Source organism: Eleginops maclovinus, chromosome 22 (assembly GCF_036324505.1).
Source record: "Eleginops maclovinus isolate JMC-PN-2008 ecotype Puerto Natales chromosome 22, JC_Emac_rtc_rv5, whole genome shotgun sequence".
NCBI lineage: Eukaryota > Metazoa > Chordata > Actinopteri > Perciformes > Eleginopidae > Eleginops > Eleginops maclovinus.
The window spans coordinates 4945053-4972077 of record NC_086370.1 but is presented as its reverse complement, the minus strand read 5'-3'; the positions used below and the strand labels follow the sequence as shown (position 1 = coordinate 4972077).

The 27025-nt window shown below is 39.1% G+C and overlaps 1 protein-coding gene across 4 annotated transcripts in view; it reads left to right on the top strand.

The window, feature by feature from the left end:
- The window catches only part of ide (insulin-degrading enzyme), a 32736-nt gene continuing 5711 nt past the window's right edge, over positions 1–27025 (top strand). The window contains exons 1-21 of one of the 4 annotated variants that reach the window (XM_063875049.1): positions 1–124; positions 1373–1557; positions 2321–2528; positions 4393–4562; positions 5414–5536; positions 5909–6021; positions 6734–6896; positions 7482–7574; positions 8641–8732; positions 9055–9135; positions 9530–9633; positions 10589–10691; positions 11218–11340; positions 11543–11625; positions 12551–12695; positions 16669–16779; positions 16954–17074; positions 18926–19017; positions 20682–20793; positions 23629–23796; positions 24791–25063. In XM_063875049.1, the coding sequence (XP_063731119.1) occupies positions 1398–1557; positions 2321–2528; positions 4393–4562; positions 5414–5536; positions 5909–6021; positions 6734–6896; positions 7482–7574; positions 8641–8732; positions 9055–9135; positions 9530–9633; positions 10589–10691; positions 11218–11340; positions 11543–11625; positions 12551–12695; positions 16669–16779; positions 16954–17074; positions 18926–19017; positions 20682–20793; positions 23629–23796; positions 24791–25063 (2638 nt within the window). In that variant the 5' untranslated portion in view covers positions 1–124; positions 1373–1397. Of the gene's footprint in view, positions 129–328; positions 354–1372; positions 1558–2320; positions 2529–4392; positions 4563–5413; positions 5537–5908; positions 6022–6733; positions 6897–7481; positions 7575–8640; positions 8733–9054; positions 9136–9529; positions 9634–10588; positions 10692–11217; positions 11341–11542; positions 11626–12550; positions 12696–13937; positions 14083–16668; positions 16780–16953; positions 17075–18925; positions 19018–20681; positions 20794–23628; positions 23797–24790; positions 25064–27025 lie in introns of those variants that run through there. The other 3 variants (XM_063875048.1, XM_063875047.1, XM_063875050.1) reach the window with 3 other exon arrangements.

Below are 27025 nucleotides of genomic sequence, written 5' to 3'. Positions count from 1 at the left end.
GGCGCAGTAAAAGCCAAGGTTTGTTTTTCACGGGTGTAAAGTATGTTTAAGTGCATTAACCGAACGGCCCAGTTTAACAGTTACATCCACTCAGCAGGCAGCAGTTTCATTATCAAGCTCAATTGTAGGTAAGTGTTGTATAGCACATTTCTAAACCTTTTGTTAAAAATACACAAGTTATGTTCACACCAAACGGAAGGTTAGCTAGCTACTGAAACTAAAGCCGGGATGTTGACCTGAGTTGAATAAGACTGACTCTGTTAGCTTTGTTGCTACCTAGGGAGGTGGATCTGCTTAGCTTCTGTAACAAACTAACAAACTACAATACGTTTGGCAACAGCTGGGAATTAAAGGTAACTATAATATTAGAAATACGTACACGGATATCACTTGGTTGCCAGGGCACTTTTTTTTTAGATCGTGTTGCTATTTAGCAAGCTAACACTAGCTTGCTTTATGAGAGGGGATTATTTGATGCTCTCTAGCTAGTAACGGTAGCTAATCTGCTGTACTGTGTGCGAAGCAGTTGTATTTAATCAACCGCCTTAAATTAAATTATGAATTATAACAATATGTTTTTATCAAGTGTGTTTGTCTATCTAACTGTACTTGGTGGCAAAAGTACTCGAATTATTAATTTATGTATTAATTGTCAATTTCTCTGTGTGTGTGGTACAATCATGGAGATGGAAATGCCCTTTCTCACCCTCCCAAAGTATAACAGTATAAACATATATCATATGTTGCGGTTGTGTATATATACCTGAACACCCACGTAAAAGTAAAAAAGTATTAGCATTAATTAATAGTACCAAAATGAAAACTACTCGTTATACAAAATAGCTAAATGATAAAACACTGTTTGATGTTGCACTTTGTAAAGGTGGGGTTCATTTGAAATACTTGATACACTACTGGGTAGCTTAACCTAAATAATACATGAGAATGTGTGTCGATTTATATTTAGTATAATACAATAACCTAAATCTGAAAAGTGAAAACATATGTAAAATAAATGTAGTGTTGTAGCATACTGTGAACATAGTTAAGTAAAAAGTCAAGTATCTCAATGTTTTACTTGAGTGAATGTACTTAGTTACATTACACCACTGAGTAATATTGTAGCAAAGCAGCAAAACAAACTAAAGCTATGAATCCAAGTTCCAAACACGGTTGTTGTATTTTAGAGCTGTTTATAACTGAAACGTTTTCATTTAATAAATAACATCAATAAATGCTATATTTTCCTACAAAGTTGATCTAGTTCAACCGTGAGGCTTTTTTTCATACTGATGTTACTAGAATGTCCTTAGAATATGAACTTGGCTAGCTGCACCAACATTAAAACATAAATTTTTTTCCTCCATTGCAGGCTGGTGTCATCCTTGCCACTCAGAATGACCGACCCGGCTGTGAACAGGGTGGTTAGTGAAATCATTCGCTCTCCGGAAGACAAACGGGTTTACAGGGGCTTGGAGTTTACCAATGGCCTGAAGGCTATGCTCATCAGTGACCCAACCACAGACAAATCCTCAGCTGCTTTGGATGTCCAAATAGGTAAAGGTCTTTCATCACTACTGTATTGCCAAATAGCCATGTGAATTTCCTTTGCTCTCACATTTTTGTAAAGAAATTACGAAAATGTGAGTAAATTATGAATCCCTTTTCCCCTGTAGGCTATGAAACTAGTCCACATTATTGTAAAAGTCATTGGGGGGAAATTTCTTCGCCCTACTGACATTCATAGCGTTACATCAATGCTGGCTAAATGTTTGTCCTATCCTTTTTTAAGTCACACTATTCCTGTCAACATGAATAAACTAGTAAACAATATTACTGTTTACTCAGCTGGTTTCCAATTTACAGATAAGACAGAGGCCGAGGATTTTTTTTTTTTGTGACTTCCACATAAATGTTGTCTCTGACAAAGCAATAAGTACTTTACATTTGCTGCATATGGAGGAAATAATCATGATGATACTGACTTTTTTTTCTTCCGACAATGACATTCTCCCGCTGACTCATGCAGCGATAGTAAAAGTGCAGTTTAATGTTACCAAGCCACTCAAAGTAACCTGTGTAATATTATAATATGTCAGATATCTCCGCAAAGGTTACTCCTGATTATTTAAGTCCTGTTTTAAATGCCATCCCTAAAAACAAATCATTGCTTGATAAACAGGCTTCCTAATTCTCTGTCTACAATTATTCATTATTGCTTTCTTCCTCAGTCTGGCCAACACATCTATCATAGTGAAAAGTCAAGAAGTTGTAACCTTTAATTAGCTGAGAACTACATATGTTCTTCTCTAATTCCCAGGTTCATTATCAGACCCATCAAACATCTCAGGCCTGGCGCACTTCTGTGAGCACATGCTGTTCCTGGGAACAAAGAAGTACCCGAAGGAAAATGAGTACAGCCAGTTCCTCAGTGAGCATGCAGGCAGCTCCAACGCCTTCACCAGCGGGGAGCACACCAACTACTACTTCGACGTGTCCCACGAGCACTTGGAGGGAGCACTAGATAGGTACCTCTCTCCTGTACATTTTGCCATGTTCTAAATTAATACAGGACGTGATTTAAATGTATATGAGATCATTAAGGTCTGTGTGTTTTTGGTTGTGTTCAGCTTTATTCATTTGTCTGGACTTTGGCAGCCTCCTGGTCTCTCCAAATGTTGCTTGTAATCAGCTGCATTAAAGGTTCTTTCTCTTGGAATTTGGATCATATCCACGATTAAGGGACTGTCTGCATACAGTTCTCACCATGGCGATGGCTAACCCGGCAGTTAGCATTTAACGGTGTTAACAGTAGCTTCTGGCAAACACCACTTTTAAGATTTTTGTAGAGCAATCGCCAGAAGTAGAAAAGCTAATGTTATGATATAAAGAAACTACATCACAGTCACATGACTTTGTCACCTCGGCTAAGCTACATGTGGCTAATGTTTGCTGCTAAACCATTTATTAGTCTCATTTAGCCACTGTTTTTAATACACATAGCATCTTGGACATTCACCCGAGGGGTATTGACTGACACATTTTACGTCACGGAACAAAATATGAATATCTATTAACCACAGACCTTTTTTCAGCTATCAAAAAACATGTTAAAAAATACATTGACCTAGAGACAAGGGAACTGGATGGGGTAAATCGCTGACTCATTCCGGTTTTTAGGACTCATTCCTGCAGCTCTCTAACAGGACGGATGTCTCTCTCTGCCTACATGCTTGTTTATTTATTAGTAGTGTATAATGTTTCCCTTGGGAGTCCAAGTGTTAGCAAAAGTGAGCTGCCAGGTCGTCTTCTGTCCGCCTCTGGTTACCGCACCAAACTTCACTGTGCCCTCTTTTGTAACCATTAGCGTAGTTCATACCCCCCACTCAGGCTAGAAACCCTAGGCACAGTGTGAGACTGATGGCCTCAGCCTCGCAGGGGTCTCTGCTCACCTGTCAGCACTGTTAGTGTGGGTGGATTCAGAATTTAACACACTGGGATAAGCTTACCTAATTATAAATGAATGATAGTCTAGATAGTCTCTTTATTTGGGATAATTGTTCCCATGCGCCACAGCATTGTGAAGACCATCTGGACTGTGGTTGTAGGAAAGGATAGTGCCGAATGGGTTGAAATATTGATGAGCTTGCTGATCTGAAAATAGAAGAGTGTCTAAAATGATTATACATGTCGTTAGCTAGCTCTATAAATGGACGGCAGTAGATCTTTTGTAACAGTTTTTAGTTAAAGGAAACAATTTAGTTTCCATCAATTCCCTACACAAAGACCAGCGCTGTTTGCCGCAGTTACACAGATGGAGCATATTGGGAGATTTGGTGTTACCTGAGGCGTGTTCATAGGGGTTGAATGCCAAGCGTTTCCAGTGAGAGTTGCAGCATCGAATGATATTTTCTTTTGCAATCTCGCAACAAATAGCACTCAGCTGCAAGTCTTTATGAGCTTGTTGGCACAGTAATATCAAAAGGACTATAACTTAAATGACTTGTACTTTGGGACGAACCAGACCTGATTACGATTGATGTACAATTCATGGAGCCATCAGCGGTTTATTAAGGTGTTGTTTACTTAAAACAACAGCCACAAAAATGTCATTGTTGAATTTTGAAAGCCTCTTGCTAAATAAATCGACAAAAGCTGACCTGTGACATGGCTTTAAAAACATTCAAAGGTTGTGTGTGCCTGTTTCCTCGTTTGCTTGGCAGTTACCCTCACTTTGAACTCATGCAAATAGATTTGAATCTGCTTCATGTTCTTTCGTGTATACAAATGGTCCTTCGCATTTATCCCAGAACTGCATCAGAGCACATCTTTCAAAGTTGAAAAAGCATAGTCTCAGTAATTGTATCATTAACACTTTAACTATCTCCTTAGGTTTTCCCAGTTCTTCCTGTGCCCTCTGTTTGATGAAAGCTGTAAGGACCGGGAGGTGAACGCTGTGGACTCCGAGCACGAGAAGAACCTGATGAATGACGCCTGGAGGCTGTTCCAGCTGGAGAAGGCCACCGGCAACCCCGACCACCCCTTCAGTAAATTTGGAACAGGTAGAACATCTCTTGAGTTACTGCTGTTCTGCACACATGACATTTCTAACACTGTTTTTATTATTTGTGTAACGCCTTAATAGGTGAAAAATAAAAGTTATCTCATTGATTCTAGATCACCCCGTCCCTCCCTCATGCCACCCTTTATTCCCCCAAATAAACAATATACCTACAGGGAGGAAACATAAAAAGCCCTTGCGTGTCAATATATATTTGTGAAAGCGGGTAAAAGGAACAACATTTATTTACTTTTTAATAAACTGTAACAAAAACGCTATTAGAAATAAGACAGACATATCTGACTCACACTTGAAACTCGCTTCAATCTAAACTTAATAAGGTAAGGGCTAATATAATATATCTGAGTTCACTTTTATTGACTTTAATCAGTGCTGCGTTCAAAGACGTCAGGGAAGCATCTTCTAGAATGAGAAGCATGACTTTACTCCCTGGACCAGTGAATTCTCACATCAGAGGGACATGGAGCAAGTTTAAAAATAACCACCTGATGGCACTCTTGAATTATTTATTTACTCGAGTTAAGAATAGAACATGCTTTTTCAGTCTCTGCCCTTTTTAATAAAAAATCAAATGTGGTTTATTTACAGATGGCAGGCAGGCGGCATGTTCTGTCACTGGGTCGCCCTAAAGTGATCATATTGAATGTTTATTATATATAATTTAGTGCTCTAAATGCCCCGATGCTCATGCATCCTCTGTAGTCCAAAAGGAGCAACCTGTGCGGTGATAATTAACTTATTTATTATCTTCATTGTTAAATTCAAGACATATAGTTGTCTTGGCAGGATTTGGAACGACCAATATTCACCGTTCCATTCTTTCTCTTCCAGGTAACAAACTGACCCTGGAGACCCGGCCGTGCAAAGAAGGGATCGACATCCGTGAAGAGCTCCTGAAGTTTCACTCCACGTATTACTCCTCCAACCTCATGGGACTGTGCGTGTTGGGAAGAGGTAGGAGTTAGCCTCTCACACACGTCATGTCTGAATGTTGCAAAAGCATCACACCCTTGTTACTCAAGAGAACAAAGAGGAACCAACAATGCAAGTCATTCGTGACTCAGCGGACCTGGCCTAAAACCATATTATTTCATGTGCGGCATTCAAGTTGTTATACAGCATTACAACAGGTGATTGTCAAATCAATCCTGATGCTGCACTGTTCTCAGTCAAGACTGAGTACATTTTTTAGTTTGTAAATACACATTTTATGCTACACTTCCTCTTCTCTTCTTCTTTGCACCCAAATAAGTTACCTGTTGTCCGTAAAGAGACATTGACATTGGAACTACCTTTCCAACTGTATGTTTTCCTCTTCACCTCCAGAGTCATTAGATGATTTGACCTCCATGGTGGTTAAGCTGTTTGGAGAAGTGGAAAACAAGAATGTACCTGTCCCAGAATTCCCTGAACACCCCTTCCAGGAAGAACACCTAAGAGTGAGTCACCTCACTGTGTACACTGTTTACTGTTTTTTACTATAATCTACACCCGTAGAAAATATGAAATGATGGTTTATATCAGGGATTTGTATTTCTTCATCATGAGAACTGGCCATGAGCTAAATGAAAATACATTTTAGATTAAACTTAATATACTATCATCATCCAAAATTGAGATTTTTTTTGCATCATGTTTACAAGGCAAAGCACATATTTTAACATGTAAAATAGGTTAAAGTAAAATGTATACCTAAACAGTAGATATATACTGTTCATATCAACAGTGGAATGATCTTTAAAACATGTTTTTTTTCTCTTGTTCTGATAAGTATGTGTTTAGAGATATTTATGTATTTATTACATACATGTTTATTTTTTTGAATGTATAATATACAGTACATAAATAATAGACCAACATACTTAAATACTAAAAGTACATAAACATAGGATATACATACAAACATTATACTAGTGTGCAAAGTGGTTTGATTTTGTTGTTTTTTAGATGCCATAAGAAGTGCGAGTACCATATGAAAATGTTCAGGGTTATAATTGTTGAAGTTTCTCAATTATTTTTGGCAAAAATATATTAAGATGTTCAATAATATGATGAAAGTCTTTATTTATCATTCATCACAATATAATATATATTACAGATTTACATTTTCTTAAGTGTTTCTTGAGTTTTTTTCTGTCTGTTTTGTTCCAGCAATTCTACAGTGTGGTGCCGATCAAAGACATCAGGAACCTGTATGTGACTTTCCCCATCCCAGACCTGCAGAAGTACTACAAATCCAATCCAGGACATTATCTGGGACATCTGATTGGTCACGAAGGACCAGGGAGTCTGTTATCCGAGCTCAAATCTAAAGGTAGGACATGAAGTACAGCTACAACATGAAGAGAAATTAGGGATTAAGAAAAATGTGCTACACACGTGCAAAACATATAATCTAATAAAATATAGAGAGAATTCTGACTGTTATTTTTTAGTATCAAAGATGTTCTGGTAAATGTATAAAATGTTTAATTCTCAGTCTTGGATCTAATATGTACTAATTAGGGCTGCATGATTCTTTAAAGAAAAAGTATCTGAACATTTTGAATGCGATTTTGATATAAAGGGAATTGAATACTTTTGCATTATTAAATCCCTGGAGGAGAGGAGCCTAGACCCAATAAAAGGCTGGAAGGAATATCATTAAACTAAGTATATTAAAATGATCATAGCATGAATTTATAAGCATACCAAACTAATTATGGTTAGTTAATTCTTTAGAGGACGATTTGTACGGCAATATATATCTCTGCAGCCACACAGTAACACATACATCGATGAATACTGTGCTTCCCGTGGTTTGACCATTGCTTGAATCCATATTGAGACTTTGAGAACATTTAGATTAATTATGCGGTTTTATTACTAACCTAACATGACGATGATTCTTATATTTCAGGCTGGGTGAACACACTTGTTGGAGGGCAGAAGGAAGGAGCCAAAGGATTCATGTTCTTCATCATCAACGTGGACCTGACTGAGGAGGGGCTCTGTGAGTGCACTCAGCTGAATATGCATTATATATGTCATTTCTGAGGGGCTTTGCATCTGGTTTTCATTATTTCCTACCATGGTCAGATTTGTAAAAAAGTTAAGTGTAGATCCTGTTCATGTCATGATACATGAATGTAATTATTTGTATCTGTTGCTCTCTTATTAAGATCTACGCTTGCATGAGCTGTTATTCCTGGGGTCCACACACTTGGTCTCACACACATTTACACAACAATTAAGTAGGCAAACTGAAATGATCATCCTTTCAAACCATCATTCACCCAAACACAAAATTAACATTCAAACAGTTCCTCAAGTATTTATACCGCACTCGTAATACAAATAAATAATAAGTCATGACAAACAAGTCCTTGTCAGAAATGACCTTGAATTGCATATTGATCAATCTTGTGCCTTTTTTATAAATTAGTGTTTAAAAAGTAAAACAAGATTCAAATTTGACAACATTTTTACATTTGTTTGGTCACACCGCAGTTCATAGTTCACACACTGAGCCTCAATCAGACACCATATTTTAATAAGAAGAGATGATTTTGACAAACGCAGATATTAGTTGGACGCTGTATTACTTTTGTCAGTATGGTCACGCTACACATAGGTAATTCCCCAGTTCAATGCTTTTATATGTTTCTAGTTATTGTGCTTTTAATCATTGTTTTAATATTTTGCTCCTATTGTATTATTCTATATTGTATTTGTTCCCCGTACAGCACTTTGGTCAACTGAGGTTGTTTTAATTGGCTATGTAAATAAAGATTGAGTGGTTGAATTACGGAAGTCATGACCACAAGTTTAACTCCATATGATTACTAGCACTAGAGACTAGAGACGCTAAAAAAATGGGTGACTCCTAACCCTTTGGGAATATTTGTCCATTCCTCAATTACTGCTGTTCCATTTGTTATATACGTTTGTTTCGTCAAGAATATTTGACTATTTTAACAACAAAGCATTACTGTCGTTTTCTCTTCTTCATGCACCAGGTGTGTGTGTATTTACTGAATGCAGTTTCCTGATGCATATGTTCCTTTTTTACCCTGCAGTGCACGTTGAGGACATCATCTTCCACATGTTCCAGTACATCCAGAAGCTGCGGACTGAGGGCCCTCAGGCGTGGGTGTTCGATGAGTGCAAGGTAATGAATGTTTTCTATTCAGATCCTCAGACAGAGGAGCAGGACACACTTGACCTACTTATTTTTGGTTAGCGAAATGAATAGTCCTTTCTATCAAAGTTTGTGATGCTCTGATGGATTCAAGCCTCTCTTTACTGGTAAAGGCAGCAATGTAGAATTCATCTTAAAGTAAAATCAGTTTTGAGCTAAAATGATCGAGAAGAACATGTACATTTTATAATATGCAGCTCTTCCTTCTAGAATCTGGCTCTTAATCTCTTTCCACTGTATGTAACGGTTATATATGTTGTGGTTTGACCTGTTGCACTCTGTGTCTCTGCAGGATTTAAACAAAGTGGCCTTCAGGTTCAAGGATAAGGAGCGACCCCGCGGCTACACCTCCAAAGTAGCCGGTCTTGTACACGTAAGTCCCCCTCTCCATCTGCAGAGGTTGTTTCCAGGGAGACGCAATGCAGCTCCTTGTCCCTGCTGTCGTCCCCAGGCTGCTGCTTCGCTCTGTATTATTGAGAGACATTAGATTTGAAAGACACAGTCAGATTAAGGCTGCCATTTACAAAACTAAATCACACACATTCAGGCCAATCTATCGGTGCAATACATCTTCATTTATGTTCATTGAGCCTTCCCTAAGTCAGTTTGCAGCCTCTTCAAGTGGGCCAGCCTCAAACTTCTCTCATTAGATGTCTGCCTTACTCTTATGTGTAATGGAAGTGTATGACACAAAAACAAAGCTTTGCCATCCATCTTGGTCCGCCTTGTTGCTAACAATGTTAACAGCCATGTGCTCTGTGTTTCAGTACTACCCTCTTGAGGAGATCCTCGCAGCAGAGTACCTTTTGGAGGACTTCAGGCCAGATCTGATCGAGATGGTTCTGGATAAGCTGAGACCAGAACATGTCAGGTCAGTGAGAGAATATCAGACATATACTGGAAAGCTAGTGCCAGCTGTGCACTTGTTTATTCCTTAGTGTAACAGGAGTCATATTTTATGGTTATTATCACAGTAGACTACAAACTACAGAAAAAGGAGGAATTATAGTAATGTACACCAACAGTTATGCACGAAAATGTCTCTAACACATCCATGTAGTGCAGAGTTGGTACGTCCTCTACAGGAAATAACATTTTAGACTGTTTAATGTATGTATTTGTGCATAACACCATAGAAATGCTTAAGAAGGTCTTGTGCACTTGGTCACTGTGATACATAACACAAGGGAGCCACCACTCTGCTAAATCTTTTCAGAAGCTTTTGGGTGACGTCACAGAGACCATATTTTATATAGTCTATGTTGTAGCTTCATCTCAATTTAATTGTATCTAATACTTCTTGTGTCAAGCAAAATCCAGACTTGTAACTAGTCCTTTGCTTTAAGCTTACAGAGGAGATTGCATGGCACCACTGGATGACCCGTTTGTGTGCCAAGCTCTTCCAGATGTAGCTATTTTACCCTGGCCTTTTGCCAGCGCTACATCATTATGAATTCAATATCATTTCAGCAGCTGTACTTGAATTCACAGCATGTCAGTTTGCATCATTAACATGCCAGAAACTATATATAATTGGGCACACTATTTGTTTTCTTAGATTTGTAGTTGTTAAACAGGATCCTACTTTTGCCTCTTTGATAAGCCAGCACTGGTGAAACAGTTTAAATGCAGCACACTGAGGACATTCTAAACAGAGCTCATCAATTAGAGGCAGACGCGTTGTCAATGAATCTCCACTACCTCAGACATGTTCAAAATGAATTTCTGATAGAGAAGCACTGGGTTTGTGCGGTGGTTACAAATGGAGAGAGAGAGGGCTCCGTTCCATGATGCATAACTAGGTCCATTTTTCTTTTTATTTCCAGAGTTGCAGTGGTGTCAAAGTCATTTGAAGGGAAAACAGACAAGACAGAAGAGTGGTACGGCACGCAGTACAAACAGGAGGCCATTTCTGCAGAGTCCCTTGAGGTGAATCCCTGCTCAAATCAAATCACACACAGGCCTGTTGCTGTAATTACATTATAGACCTATCATTATACAGACATGACATCCATTATTTTTATGTTATAGAGTTATCATACATGATATAGACATGACATCCATTATTTTTATGTTATAGAGTTATCATACATGATATAGACATGACATCCATTATTTTTATGTTATAGAGTTATCATACATGATATAGACATGACATCCATCCGTTTATAGACCCACTATAAACTATGTAGACATGACCCTCATAATTTCTTGCTATTGTGCATTTTTGTTTATAGTCCCTTTTTTATTTGTATATTTAGTCAATGTGAAATGGTATACTTGCATTATTATGCTCTTATAAAACATAAAAGGGGAATAAATGTCTCCCAAAAATGACAAAATCGTATTATATTTGGACAATATCACATTCATCCAAAGTAGTTATTGTGACCACACACCACTGGGAGATTAGTTTTTTTCGACAATGCTTGCTTATCATACGCCTGTGTTTCAGAAATGGGCAAGTGCAGATCTCAACGGCAAGTTCAAATTGCCGACGAAAAACGAGTTCATCCCTACCAACTTCGAGATCTACCCTCTGGAGAAAGACTCTCCCTCCGTCCCCACTTTAATCAAGGCAAGTGTTTCGTATTGTTCTAATACAGTACTCAAAGTATTGTCCCTCTTTATTACCCAATTGCGCTGGTTCTTGGCCAATTGCAGATCTTGGGACCAAAATACATTTAATACAGTTGGTTGCCATCATGTCACGATCAGAGGGACTTTGCGTAAATACAATTCTCTAAACATGAAGTTAACTGTCTGTTCATTTCTTCCAGGACACCGCTATGAGCAAGGTCTGGTTCAAGCAGGATGATAAGTTCTTCCTGCCCAAGGCCTGCCTGAACTTTGAGTTCTTCAGGTGTGTAACTTCCTGTAAATCTTTGGCAGAGCAGCTGGAACTACAGGAGCAATAATCTGAGCAGGAAATCGGCTCTCTTGATGATATTTGAAAGATTGCCCTAATTAAATTCAGTTTTTGAGTCATAAGAAGCTAAAACTTGCTGAAAATGATCATCAATATTTAAAAATACCAAACAGTGTCTTGAGAAAATATCATGATGCAGATTAGTTTTTTAAAACGTTATAGATCAGGAGGAAATATTGATATTTGATTATGAGTAGCTTGACTTTATTTCACTCTATAATAATAATCAGTGTTTCTATAGCACACTTCAAAAACAATGTCATCTCAAGGTGCTTCTCAATGCTGTGAGGGGAAAACTGAAATCAAAAGTTACCTAAGAAACATATTTAATACATTACATTTTTTTTCAATAAAAGACTAGGCAGCTTTGTTTTAATAAGACAAAAGGTTAAGAGCATAACATTTCAAATCTATACTAAAGGACAGTCAGTAAAGCGTGGTGAGGAACAGGTGGGTCTTGAGGTTTTTCTTAAAAACGATAGTGATTCTACCATCAATGACACCAGATCCCAGACAGCGGAAGCTCCGTCTCCCTAGATGAGCATAAACTGAAAAGTAAAGCTAATCTCCAAACTGCATCCCCTAAATGACGCTATTGCTATAATGTTAATAGGATCTGAACATGTGACCTCATGACGGGTAGAAAAAGTGGTTGGCATAATGCATATCATTTCATTTATGTTTGACTATCAACTGCAGCCTCATAACTAAAGATCCTTTACGTTACATTTGATGAATACGTTTACTGTTCCATGTTCTGTATGCTTCTCGTATGGCGCTCAGCTCTTACTGTGAGAAAATGCAGACTCCCATTATACTTTGTTTCTATGCTGTTTGACCTCTGCCATTTTCTCCACAGCCCGTTTGCGTACGTGGACCCGTTGCATTGTAACATGGCATATTTATACCTTGAGCTCCTCAAGGACTCCCTCAACGAGTATGCATATGCAGCCGAGCTAGCTGGCTTGAACTATGACCTCCAAAATACCGTCTATGGGATGTATGTAAGTATTCCAAATCCCTCCCCATCGGCCTCATGCTGCATCCCAAACTTGACGTCCCCACCCCACTATCATCCGCTCTCATCTTCAGCCAGGCCTGGGCTGAAGGCTAGTTTCTTAGCAGTCTATCTGGCCAAATGACAAGGTTTTAATACCAAAGCATCATTTAGGTCTTGCCCCTTTTCACACCTGCTATCGCTATGCTAAATACGATCGGGCAAGGACAGTCCAGTGGATGGCGGAAATGCAACACTTTCCGTTGGTTAGATGCTTGTAATAAGAGCTCTAGTTGGCACACGCATGGGAGATTTTCCCCCTTTTTGTCCTACGATATAAAAAACATCAGTAAATACCACACTAGTGAATGTCCAAAGCTTATGTTTCAGAAAAACAGCGGCTGCTAACAAGTGACAAAATGTGACTACTAAACATCATCTCAACAAGCATTAGCCGCCTTTAGCTTAGCATTTGGGATTTCAAGTCAGGTGGCCGTGATGTAGATTGTTTATAGCCTAACACTAGCTATTTACATCTGGTCATTAAAGTCTCAAATGTGAAGATCCTGCAAAAATGTATCTTAATTTCTGCAATTCTCCAAAATCCAGTGGAAAGGTCCCATTGGTTTTTGTCGGGGGACCTCTTGAAATGCTAACTTACAAAATACCAAAAATGTGTCATCGCTCTATTGATTTATTTTAGTAATTTAACATCCTACCAATTATTTAATTGGTAAATCTAGTTATCAGATTAATTAAAGAACAACAGTAAAACACAGAAAGTTCAATATGAGCAAACCTGTAGTTCATCGTCTGTTTTATTCACTCATTTGAGAGTTGAGTCGAGGTAAACTCCACCCATGATGTTTTATAAAAGAAAACCACTCCATACCCAGCCCTGGCCAGCCTCTGTTCTGTCTATATCTTCCTCTTCATTCTGCATCAATCCTTTTTTTTTGGCTTACCCACCACCCACAAACCTACCTAAGGTAATGGCGAGTCATTGCCATTTCCTCTTTCAGGATTATGGTTCTATGCACACCTGTAGTAGTCACACCAGTAGAAACATTCCACCAGTGGCGACATGGTGGCATGAGATAATTGATTGACAGTTTGTATGGGAGGAAAAGCCGGTTGCGAGGCTGCATATACATACTCACCTGATCATTCTTTTCTTACCTGCATTGTTTTTTTTATATCCCCTCATTCCCAACACATTTTGTTTCTTCTTCTCTTCCCCCACCATTAGTCGTTACATATACGTAGACCCCCTGCACTGCAACATGACCTACCTGTTGCTCAGGTTACTGAGGGATGATTTAAACGAGTATTCATATGCAGCCCGTCTGGCGGGACTGGTGTATGGCGTAGCCTCGGGGGTGAATGCCATCCTCGTAAGTAAGCCGTTTGAAGTGTGCTGGGAAGTGAAGGGGCCACTCTGAGGCTTTGGCAAAGTGTGGACATGGCTTGGGTTTCTACTCCAGTTTGATTATGTGAAGTGCTGTATCCTGTTCAGCCAACCTGAAGGATTTACAGGAAGCTCTGCTTGCAAATGCATCCCCTTCCCTGCAAACACCGACTGAATGTGATTTAATTGAAACATATCTAAAAATAAAGCTCTAAAATAAAGTATTGACATTGATAGGTCTACTTTTGATTACAAGATTAACCTCTAGGAATTATATTTAAGAGGAGAGTTCACTTTTCAATAGTTGCAATTATCTTGTGGTTCCTGGACACTTACCCTCCCCGGCCCCTGCAGTTATAAAATGTAAAACTTTTTGCAGACTTGCAAATATGCATTAAATTCTGTCTGTTTCATTCAAGGTCACATTAGGGAGTGGTTTTACAGATCCTCTTCCAAGATTCATTCAGAATTTAACAGACTCTCTCAAATTATTGTCTGGTTATTTGGCTGCTGTTCTCTCAAATTGAATATGCATGTTTGACATCAGGAATAAAGCATTCGCTGACATATTTATAGTCATATTTCTGCCACTGATGCAAGTGCACAAAGGACATTGAATGTGATCTGTAGTATCCACGAGGTTTCATGGACATAGTTATAAGCCCCCCCTTTGTTAAGCCAATTTATGAATACAGTTTCCTCCACTCAGTGTCTCTCCTAGGGATTTAATGTAGGGAAGTTAAGTTATTCTTTTTAAATGGAAAGTGAGACGGAGAGGGTATATTGTAAAAAACAAAAACAGTTAGGCCTACAGTATATTGTTGAATCAATAAAAAAGGCTTTTTTTGTGGATATTACTTAATTTTCAGAAATCCTCATTTTATGTTTTAAATAACTTTATTTAAATGAATTAATTTTCAAAAAAATCACCCAAGTTTTCAAACATGTCCCAATTATAAATAATCTTCATTTTGAAAAATCACCTTGTCTATAAATATTTTATGTTTTTTAAATGACCTAATTATAAGGAAAACTTCTCACCTACTACAACTATCTAATGTTCAAAAACTGTCTGTAAAAAAACTGTCTGTCATTCTATTTTAAACCAATAAAAGAATTACAAATTAGAGATAAGGTTTGGTGTGCATTTTCAAAGTATCATTTGGTTACTGAATAATGGCATTAGTGCTTTCATGGTGTATGGAGATTTCTGTATTTTCAAATGGTGCTCAGTGTGGACAGTTTACTGTTCTCTAGTCGACTACTTTAACTTTAGGGAAAACGATCATTAGAAACATCTCACATTTAATGTCACACAGCAGTGTAACAGCTTGCATGAGACTGGTTTGGGGTGGTGGTGCTGTCCCTCTTCTCTGTCATGCTTCTAACCTCCCTGTCACTCTGCACCCTTCTTCCTATGACCCAGTAACCTGCATTCATTAGCTTCCTCTGACTCGTGATTGCTGTGGTCCTTGCAGACCCGTACTCAGCACTGTGTGTAGTGATGGGATGGGCTGTTTGTTGAGTCAGCAGCACTGGTGTGGCTGGCTGTTTGTCAAGGTTAATGATGTTAGGAGAGATTACAGGTCTCACTGCAGGAACCTGGGGGGGGGGGGGATACGATCTGAGAGGGAGCCATGTAGCTGCAGAATTTGCTGAATCATGAAGGGCCATAAGGGGCCACTGCAAAATAAACACTTAAAATAACCTTGAGTGTTATTCCCATTTCAGACACATAGAAACACCTGATCACAAACTCCCTAAGAGACTACAGGGAAATGTGTAGAATGCTGCTTCCTATAACCATTTCTACTCTAAATGAATAACTAATTGTTTTACTTTCCCAAAAAAAACACATTTTCCTTGCTTGTATCCCATAGTATAATATGTTTTAAATGTTTACCCACGATGTACATTTAAATGTAATTTTACATCCTGTTGTGAGCAGAAAAAGTTGTGGAATTCAAAATGAAATAGTAATTTTGATAAAATAATTTCCAATCGATGATTTTTAGGAATTGTTTCTGAAATGTATGTTTTTTTTACATTTATTCTTCCAAGTAAGCAAATATAAAGCGCTTTTATATAATTAGTGATATATGTAAAGCAGTGATAGAGACTAGGGCTGGATAATTAATGTGATCCAAATCGCCACATTTGCGTGTACAATATCCAAATAGCACAATATTGCTAAATAATCTGAACATTTCAGAATGAAGTATTGTGGTGCTGCAGAGGAGTCACAACCTCTGAATCAAACTAACTTAAAGTCCTTGTTTGTTAGAGATCCTAGTAAAAAACCAACACACCAAGATCCAAGATATATTTTCCAATCATAGTGTGAATAACATTTCATTCACCATAATATCAAAATGTTCTAAATCAGTTATTTTTTCCAAATCGTGCAGCCCTAGTGTTGACTCAGCTTAGGCGGGGGTTCAATGGGTTTCCTTGACAAACATTTGGTCAGCCAATAATTTCACAAAAAAACAAATGATCCATGAACTGGTCAAATGAAGCTCCAGTTTCAGCTCCTGCTTATGTTTCTGTTTATGCCCCGTCTGTGTTGCAGCTGTCTGTGAAAGGCTACAGTGACAAACAGCACATCCTGCTGAGGAAGATCGTGGAGAAGATGACCACCTTCGAGATCGACGAGAAGCGCTTCGACATCATTAAGGAAGCGGTACGCTCCGACTGCGACTCATTTGACAACCAATGACTTGCAGTTTATTGATAAGCTTGCTTCTGAACTTTTAAAAATCTACAATAGGAGAGCAATAAAGTCTTTCTGAGTTTCATCAAACCCCAGTTCATCAACGACTGTTGATGTCGTTCTCCTCTCCCTCCCTCCCTGCAGTACATGAGGTCTTTGAATAACTTCAGAGCAGAGCAGCCACACCAGCACGCCATGTACTACCTCCGTCTGCTGATGACCGAGGTGGCCTGGACCAAAGACGAGCTCAGGGAGGCCCTGGATGGTGAGGACGGCTTCTCTAAACCTCCTCTGTCTCCCTCTGCTTCTGTCTCAGTGCCCTGCCTCTCTGCTGCTCATTAGCAGTGGTGGAATGCAACGCAATTTACTCAAGTACTGTAATTAAGCACAACTCCACAAGCAACCCACTCAACAGCTGGTGTAACTAATTATCAGAGGTTTTAATTAAGTAAAAGTGGCAAAACCACTTTGTAATAATACTCTGTAACAAGTTAAAGTCCTGCATCAAACCTAAGTATTATGCGTAACGGCCTATTTCAGGACAAGTTATTTTAAATGACTGCACATTAATGTGTATGTCTGGTAGAGGTGGAGTTTTACTTGATATACTGCTGCTTCTTATCTTGCACATAATTGTCTTTTTTTATTAGTTGATTTATATTTTGTGTCAGCTATGATCTGATTGTGTAACCAAACTAAAACCTTTAGATTTTTGGCTTCTAGAATGTAGTGGAGTAGAAGTTTAACATCTAAACACTCCGCTAAAGTACAAGTGCCTCAAGATAGAAGTAGTGCAGTACTGGAGTAAATGCTCTTGGCTTAGTTTGTTGCTAAATTAAATGGTCTTATTAATTGAACTTGCAATTATAATAAACACGCTTTTTGTAAAAACTCATCCTATACAGCTCTTTAAAAATGAAGAGACCACTTCAGCATTATCAGTTTCTCTGGTTTTACTTTTCATAGATACGTCTTTGAGTTAAATGATTTCTGTTTGTTGTGTTTTATAAACTACTGACAACATTTCTCCGTGTTGGACTTCAACAGACACTGGAATGGCTGCAGGGATTGAGATTTATGAAACATTTGGAGTGGTCTTTTCATTTTCTCCGGGGGCTGTGTGTCCACTCCGATAGATTGACAGCCCTAATATAATATAGTCATTTCAATAAAAACATTTCCATCGAGGATTTTTAGGAACTGATTCAGCTGTAGATGGTAAATGGAGACAAATAACTTGTGTCTTTGGCTACATATGGTGTGTGCGGTTTATTTACTCAGCTGTCAACACTGTAAAGCAAAAATACTGTCCAACTATGTTAGTGTGAAGGCAAAACATCATAGAAACACAGCCCTAATTTAAAAATCAAACAAGTTTGTGAGGGGAACCATATCTTCCGTTGAAGCGCTAGCGTAAATGCTATACCATAACCAAGTCGTTGATTCTGATAAGTCGCCAGCAGTGTCTTGTGATTGGTTTGCTCACTGCATGTGAAAGCCTCCTGACATGTTCATCCCTGCAGCGTTACTGCATGCATTTACAGCACAGCCATACTGGCCTTTTTCCCAAACTGACAATTAGTAATAAATGTAAGGATTTCTCAGTTTCATGGGCTTGAAATCCTGATCTAAAGGGTGTGTGTTTTCGGTTTACAGTTGATTGAGAACTACTATTTCCCTCCTCGCATACGTCTCTCCTTAAACCTCATTTGAATGCTGATGCTGTCCTCCAGCAGATGCCTCCCAGGCTGTAGTATTTCCTCCGCAGTGGAACCTGAAGGGCAGAGTTCTCTATTTCTCTTTCAACACAGAGCTCCCACAGACAATCCTAAAATTCACATGGCACTTAATTAACCTGCAGGGTCAAAACCTCCTAGCCCAGACACCGGGGGCTCCAAAAAACCCCGACATGTCCTCACCCTCCACCTGTCCCTGTACGGGGGAGTCACTTTCAGTCTCCTGGCTCCGTGTGTGTGTGTTGTCTGTGTAAGAGCTCATTGTGATGGACCTGCATGTGTGTCTGACTGTTTAAGTGTGTGTGTGTGTTTGTGTGCATCCTTCTTGATGGCAGCTTGGGAAATTGCTCTGTGATTGATTGCTCTGATCTTTATTCCAGATGTGACGCTTCCACGCCTCAAGGCTTTCATACCTCAGCTTTTGTCACGGTTACATATTGAAACCCTTCTCCATGGCAACATCACAAAGGAGGTAAGTCACTGCTTTGTTTTTATTTAATGCCAGCTGAGGAAATGTCATTCAGTCCCTTCATGTTGAGGTGGAAAACATGTGCCTTGTTCTTAATGAATATTTAAACACCCTTTATTCCCTGGGTCACCTGCAGCAGTTAGTATTGCCCTCCAATGATTACAGAGGATCCTATTCTTATAAGATCCTGCCATCAAGACAAAGCTATTATCGGAGCTCCCATCCTAAATTGACAGTCTTGTGGAGAAAGCATTATACTCATCATCCATGTCATTTTCATCGAGCTACATTTTCACCTGCTCCTAAAATGACAGAGCAAGAAATGTACCAAGTAGTAAGCACCTACAAATCCTTATTTAATATTAGCCTCACAGGCCAATTAGAGGGCAGGAAATATACAACAAATATAGATTTTTAAAGAAGGCATTGGCAATCGAGCATTACTTAATTTCATGTTGTTTCGAGAACAACATCCCCAATAGAGTGGCGGTGCAGTGATGACGTATTTCTGAAGGCCGACATTAGTAAAAGCAAAGGGATTTTTTCATTGGCTGTCAGAATATTGCAGAAAAGTAAGCTTTGTGCAGACTCTCATTTAAGATCCGCTCACATTTTTTAACAGGATGATATCCACATATTTACACCACTCTCTGATTTTTAAATATATTTTGAATGCTACAAACAAACTCCACGATGACTTCACGTCACCACCGCTAAGCTAAGTGCGGCTAATGTTCTGTGTGATGACGTTTAGTAGTCTGATTTAGTCACTTGTAAGCACACGCCTTTTTAAAATACATAGCAGTTTGAGGTGATCATGGGTGGGGTATTAACTGATTTATGTATTGTTTATAGAACGAAACGTGAAAGTCTCTCCAGCGTTTATTAACTTCAAACTGTATTTCAGGCCTCTAACTAAAAACACACTCTTTTACTTTGTGTACATTTACTTCTACTGAAGTTTTTTCAAAATAATACATAAACTTTAACTGCATAAGTGTCCAATCCAGGAACCTGTACATCACCCTGCATACCATAACACCTTCCAGAGGGATTTATACACTTATGGCCATTGCACGCACAAGTGTACACTACACACTGCAGTAAAGGGGGCTTCTTTAGCCCTCTGTGATTTAAGACTCAGTAATGTAGATGACCAACCCAAATATTTTCCTGTTTTTGAAATACAGTGGATTCTTTTTTTTTTCTAAGAGGTTCTGTGATTTATCTGCTACTTCCCAGCACAGACTCGACTACTTCTAACCCACATAATTCAGCTATTGTTCTGCTTTATAGGGTGCTTAAAGAGTCCGCAGTGTGCTCTGTGGATTATCTTGAGTGAGCACTACATGTATTGTTTGAATGGAAAGTTAATAGTGGGAATATGAATTGAATTTGGAATATGAAGCTGACCTAACAGCAGTTTTTAAGAGTTTTTTGAAAGAGTAAAGCATTACTCATGTTCCATCAATCAGAGTTTAAATTAGCAAATTGATGAAGATGAAGTCAACTTAATTCTATGCTGATAGATCCAGCACTAAAAAAAACACTGACATAGGAGCCATCTTAGTGGAAAGTGTGTATAATAGAAAGGTAAATGAGACATTATTAAATGAGCTAATGATCAGTGCTATATGGAACAACATTTTCCTCCCTGTCTTCTCCAGTCTGCTCTCGGCATGATGCAGATGCTGGAGGACACGCTCATCGAGCACGCTCACACGAAGCCCCTCCTCCCCAGCCAGCTGATTCGCTACAGAGAGCTGCAGGTTCCAGACGGTAAGTCCAGTACCCCCCCCCCCCCTCCACACATCCCATTCACACAGTTGTACAAAGTACATTTATTCAACCAATGTACTTAAGTACGAATGTATTGTATGTACTTATATTTTATACCCTAAAATACTTTACTGTCATCCATGTTGTAGTTTTTTATCCCCTACATTTATTTACAAACTCAGCTACGAGTTACTCTGCAGGTTCAAATTCTAAAAAGAACATTTATAAACTGTCATTATGGGTCGCTCCACCTTTACCAGCCCCACATTTTAAAATGATTTACATATTAATGTGTCAATAATTATAATCCAGTGATAGAATATCAAATATGTTGTATATGGTGATTTATCTTTCACTGAAAATTATTTTTAGGTTGAGTTCTTTAAATGTATTTCGATGCTAACCACATACTTGAATGCTATGCTAACCATAGTAAACCGTAACATTTAGAATGCAGGACTTTTACTTGTAACAGAATATCTTACACTCCGGTAGTATCACTTGTACTGAGGTAGAATGACACACCTCAACTTGATCCTCATTTGCTAGTTATGCCTGTCTCCACGGGCAACAGTGTGACAGATTCCATCCCCGGCGCTCTCGCCCTCATCATCAGTGACACCTCCGTGTGCTAGTTACGACTTAATTCAATTGGACATCCCTCATTTCCTTCAGAGGAACACTTGCTGGAAATTGACGTCATTGAGAAAATTGCGCACTCCCCTTCCCCTCTGCTCGAAGACACACACACACACACGCACACGCACACAGGGCAAGCACAGCACCTGCGATGCCTCTCTGATTACATTAGAGCAGTGGAGTGATGAGGAGAGGAAAAGCAGAGCTGTACATCCACCTGGAGACTTCCTGTGTCTCACCGAGGGATTTTCCAGGCCGGGGTCCAGACTGCCAGTCAGACACATAGCAGGAGTGCAGTGGGAGGACAGAGGAAGCAAAACACCCAGTTGGATTATGAATGAAAGACGAAAGTTCCTAATAATATCCTTCATTAATCTTTGTTAAAAGCACCATTTAATCCAAATCTAATCAGAAAGATTCTAAACACAATTTTGGAGCCTGCTATATAATTTTGAATGTAGCAAATGCTGGCTTTACTGTCATTGATATGGTCAAATAAGGATTCATTAAGCACAGAGTTTGGCAGTTTGCAATAAAGACGTAAAGAAATATATAGATTTAAATCTAAGGGTGATGCATTATTTAGTTTGAGTTTTCAGCAGCCTATACACCAACAATGAGCACAGACTACAGTTTAAAAAGGAGAAATAAAACCTGAGCTGACAGAAAATGCTTCATTTTAGTTTCATACACACAGTTAAGCTCACACAAACTATTTTATGAACAGAGCAAATGAACCAAAGAAAGTGAAAACCATAAAGCAGATTCAGGCAGTAGGTTTATAGACTCACACTTAAAGTATTGGTCTACAGAACAGCACAGCTGACAGAGGAGAGAGAACATCTGATCCTCTACAACACACACTATACCAATGACACAGCAGCCACAAATGCCAACACATTGGTGCTTTGGTACATCAAAGAGCTTCTCTGCCCAAATGTTTCACTGTTTTTATATTTCAAGTTACACTTTAGTTTGAGAATGCTAGGAGATGTTAACAGAAAGGGACGTGACACACCCTGAGCGTTAGTGCCCAGTCAGCATGTACACAAAGGAGCCTACATTCCCCGGCCTCCACTCGGACTCAAAGTGAGCTTGATAACAAACTGAAGCTCAAAGGAACCCGTTTTCTCCCTGCGAGAAAGGATGGCTCCTCTCCAATGTTTAGAGTTACGGAAGAAAGGATGGAGGAGAATAATTTGGAAGCACTCTGTTGGCGTTCAGTCTGTCTCCGTCTTCCTGGAAAGTGTCACCCCCATCCTCTCTCTGAACTGACACTCGTATCTGAAGTGAGCATGATGTCTAAAATTAAAACCGCTCATCACTTGTTTTACTATAAGCAGCTTTGAAAAGTATTTAACCCTGTGTAGAATTACTGTTCCAAGTAAAAGTCCTGCATGTTTTAAATTTCAGCCGTCTGTCTCCAGAAACAACTTTGAAATATGTCTCTGATGTCCGCTCTAATTTGAGTAAACTGATTATGTTTTAGGGGTTAAAGGTCACTCTGACATCAAATCTGTCCTATTCTTATGAACACGATATCTCAGGTATGGATCGAGGGAATTTATTCAAATTAGTCAATAATGGATAAAGGTGAGAAAACAAGTTGCTTTTCTTCTTGATCTAATAAGCTAATTATGACAATTTCAGGATCAAATCTTGAGGTGAAGACATTTTAGAACGGTGTAAATTATGTTTATGTATTAGTTGTAACAAAAAGTTGTTTGAAGAGAAGAACAGAAAAAGGATCTTTCCAAAAGAAAGTATTTATTTTCTAAAACTTGATGTAAATGACTTTGTCAATCCAGCACTAGAATAGTTTTCCTCAATTACCTCAGGGCTTTTATACCACATGCATACCCCAAACCATTCAAATGCTTTTTAATTTGGTCTTCCAGTCTTTTTTTTCAAAAACTGTAGCAGACTGGGCTGGAGCTTCAGTATTTTGGAAATACAAAACACTCTTTTAGTTGCTACAATAATACAAATATGCTCTTCCTGATTACTACAGTGCCTGTATCAAATACAGATATACAAAATAGATGCTGCTGCTTCATTTTGTTTACTGCCTTTAGTCTTTTATTGAAATAAACAGAATAGGTTGATAAAGAGCCCTGCCTGTTCCCCCTCTGTCGTCCAAAGTAACTGTGGGGTTTTGCTGCAGATGAAATGACTAACTGGTTGTGCTCCTCTCAGGCGGCTGGTACGTGTACCAGCAGAGGAACGAAGTGCACAACAACTGCGGCATCGAGATCTACTATCAGACGGACATGCAGAGCACCAACGACAACATGCTGCTGGAGCTCTTCTGCCAGATCATCTCCGAGCCCTGTTTCAACACCCTGAGGACCAAAGAGCAGCTGGGTGGGTCCCAGAGAACGATGGAAAACGTATCCTCTGTAGAAGTTTCAAAAAACTGTTGTATTGTGTGTCCGTACGGCAGCTGGCAATGCCTGATTGTTCTTAGGAAGATTTTTTCAAATATGTCCACTTTAATTCTAGGAAAAACTGATTAGACTGTAGGGGTTAGAGGTCACTGTGACCACAAATCTGTCCCATTCTTATGAGCACAATATCGACGACATGTTTCCAGGTCATTTCTATACAGTATATTTGGCTGATCTGCTTGGATGACTCGATTCTGATGGATAAAGCAAACATTCCAAAACAAATTCCTGCTATGTGTAATCCTACTTGGTAATAAAACCTATTCTGATTAAGGTTATGATAAGTTATTTGTCAAAACTCTTGAACTAATTATGATCATTTCCCATTGAGCCGATGACATTTTGGGAAACGGAGTATTTATATTTATTGTTTCATATATTAGTTTTAGGCATGGGACCATAAAACAAAATTCATATCAACATTATTCTGACCCAAATAATTGTGACTTCACAACCTTTTCCTTATATCTATATTTCAATGAGGGGAGTGTAGAACTTCCCCTCACATTTTTCTGATTCATTATTTTAATTGGACTTTCTTAAATACTGCAATAATAAGTCATAAGTGCGTGTCTGTTCTGACTACATGATGATTCCTGTGTTCTTTTAAAATCAGCCTTCCTTTTTTTTGCTTCCCATCTCATTTGTCAAATCACTTGTGAGAATGCTTATGATTATGCCCTTTATTCACCAAAGTGTGCTGCCATGTTGTAATTATTAATTCAGACATTTTTCTTTGAGAGTTTTGCAGCTGTTTTTCGTCATTAGCTCTGGAAACTTCCCTCCTAGAGATCGGTCTTTATGAAGTACTTTGAGAATGAGTAAATCCCATTGGTAGTCATGCTGTAATTCTGGGGAGGGGCTGTTATTAATATGAAAAGGACACTGCTGATTATCCCCTCTCCCCCCAGGCTACATTGTGTTCAGTGGGCCCCGGCGGGCCAACGGAGTGCAGGGACTGCGTTTCATCATCCAGTCGGAGAAGGCCCCACACTACCTGGAGAGCCGGGTGGAGGCGTTCCTCTGCACCATGGAGAAGGCTGTGGAGGAGATGGCTGACGAAGCCTTCCAGAAGCACATCCAGGCCCTCGCCATCCGCCGCCTGGACAAACCCAAGAAGCTCTCTGCCGAGTGCGCCAAGTACTGGGGGGAGATCATCTCTCAGCAGTACAACTTCGACAGAGGTGAGCTAATGCTAACACCTGATCATATTTAGCTTTTATGATTTAAAGGGGCCCTGTTATGCTCTTTGGGGTTTCCCTTTCCTGTAGTGTGTTATATAGGTTTTAGTAAATGTAAATGGTCTGCAAAGGCTACACACCCATTGGACATCTTTGTTTACTTTTCCATAGTAACATCACTGTTACACTCGCGCTTTGATTGGGTAGCGATTCAACACATTGTACGTGGTAGTCAAGGGGGCGGGACATCTTACCTATCACAGTTCACCAATCACAACAGAGTCGGCCAGCTAACCAATCAGAGCAGACTGGGCTGCGAGGTGGAGCAGCACAGACAGTATGAGAAAAAGAGCTTTTGGACATTAAAGAATAGAGACATGTCCCAGTAGAGGAACTACATACTAATATCAACCTGAAAATGAAAACCTTTTCTTTAACTCATTTTTTTTGTTATAATGAAATATATTTCAAAACTTCCCAAACGTATAACATCCAAAAGTCTCTCTTTCTGGTCTCCCAGCTATTACCATATAAAGACATTATGTTGCTTGGATTACCGGTGGTTCTTGAGAATCATCAATATCCCTTCAAATGGAGCAGGATGCTGCTCAGAGCCGCACATCGATTAGAGCCTGGAATAATCTTTAGCACACCTCCCTCCTGAGGGCCGTAATGGATTGTAATGGGCCCCGATTCACTGGTGATCTACCTAAAGCCCGCAGTGATAGCAGCACTGAAAGGCTGCCAAGGGAGGGAGGGCTGATTACTGACACTAGTGTGTGAGGAGGGGAGGAGGAGGGCAGCTAACACGCTCATGCAAAGGGCACAGGAAAAACACACACCGGTACTGTGCTGCAGCGGTGGCAGAGAGCTGCTGTTGGTCTGTCGTTTTGTGCAAAAATATGCTTTTAAAGGTCAAATATATTAAAGCCTTGTGGTAAAACTGTTCATGGCAGCAGAGAGATGTTTGATTTAGTGGTGAAAATAATCAAGTATATGGTATCCACAGGCAAATAAACACAGCAGGAACATGTGTGTATAGGGCGCCATGAAGACACATGGAAATGTACAGCATAACACATCATGGAGATAAATGAAGAGGCCACTCCAAATGTTTCCTTAATCTTTATCTCTACATGTATGGCAGCCATACCAGTGTCTGTTGAATTCGAACACAGAGAAATGTTGTCAGTAGTTTATAGAATAGAATTTGACTCTGATGATGCTGAAGTGGACTCCGCGGCTGTATGTGAAGTTGGACCCCCCAATAAATGAGCTGAAGCTTCAGAATAGGCACTCCAACACTAAATGCATAATGTATATCACTAAGACATTTAGGAATGGAGAGTTTATGCATCATTAAGAAACACCTAAATCCACATGGAAACCTTTATCTCATCAGCTGCATTATAGGTTAGGAAAGATATACTGAACCCAGGCACAGGACAAGGGGAAATAAAGGTAGCAATTAAATGAAAGTAGAATAACTTTTAGAATTCAAAGCATTTACAGTTGCATAGACGTAAGAACTAAAAGCAAAATAACCCAAATAGTTGCATATTAAAAATAAGACATTTGGCAGCAAATTTGTATTTTATTTTTAACAACTTTTTTTCCCCAGTTTTTCCACAAACACACTATGTCCAACATTCCTGACAAAAACTTGGAGAACCCCCAAACGCCAACCCCCTCCAAGTGGAATTCACCAATGAATAAACGCACACGACAGAGAGATACATAATTGATCATAAAATAAAATATAAATAAAAGAGATCAATAAAATAAGGAATAGACCAAAAATAAATACAACAGGATAATGCAGTAAACATCACACACAAACAAAAGACTGTATTTTGTTTCTGTTCTGCTCTTCTGATTGCCAGCCTTCTAAACCCCTAGGGTGATCAGGTGTTGATTGATTTTGGCAGAGGTGCTTTTTAATTTTATGATTTTGGTTGAGTGATA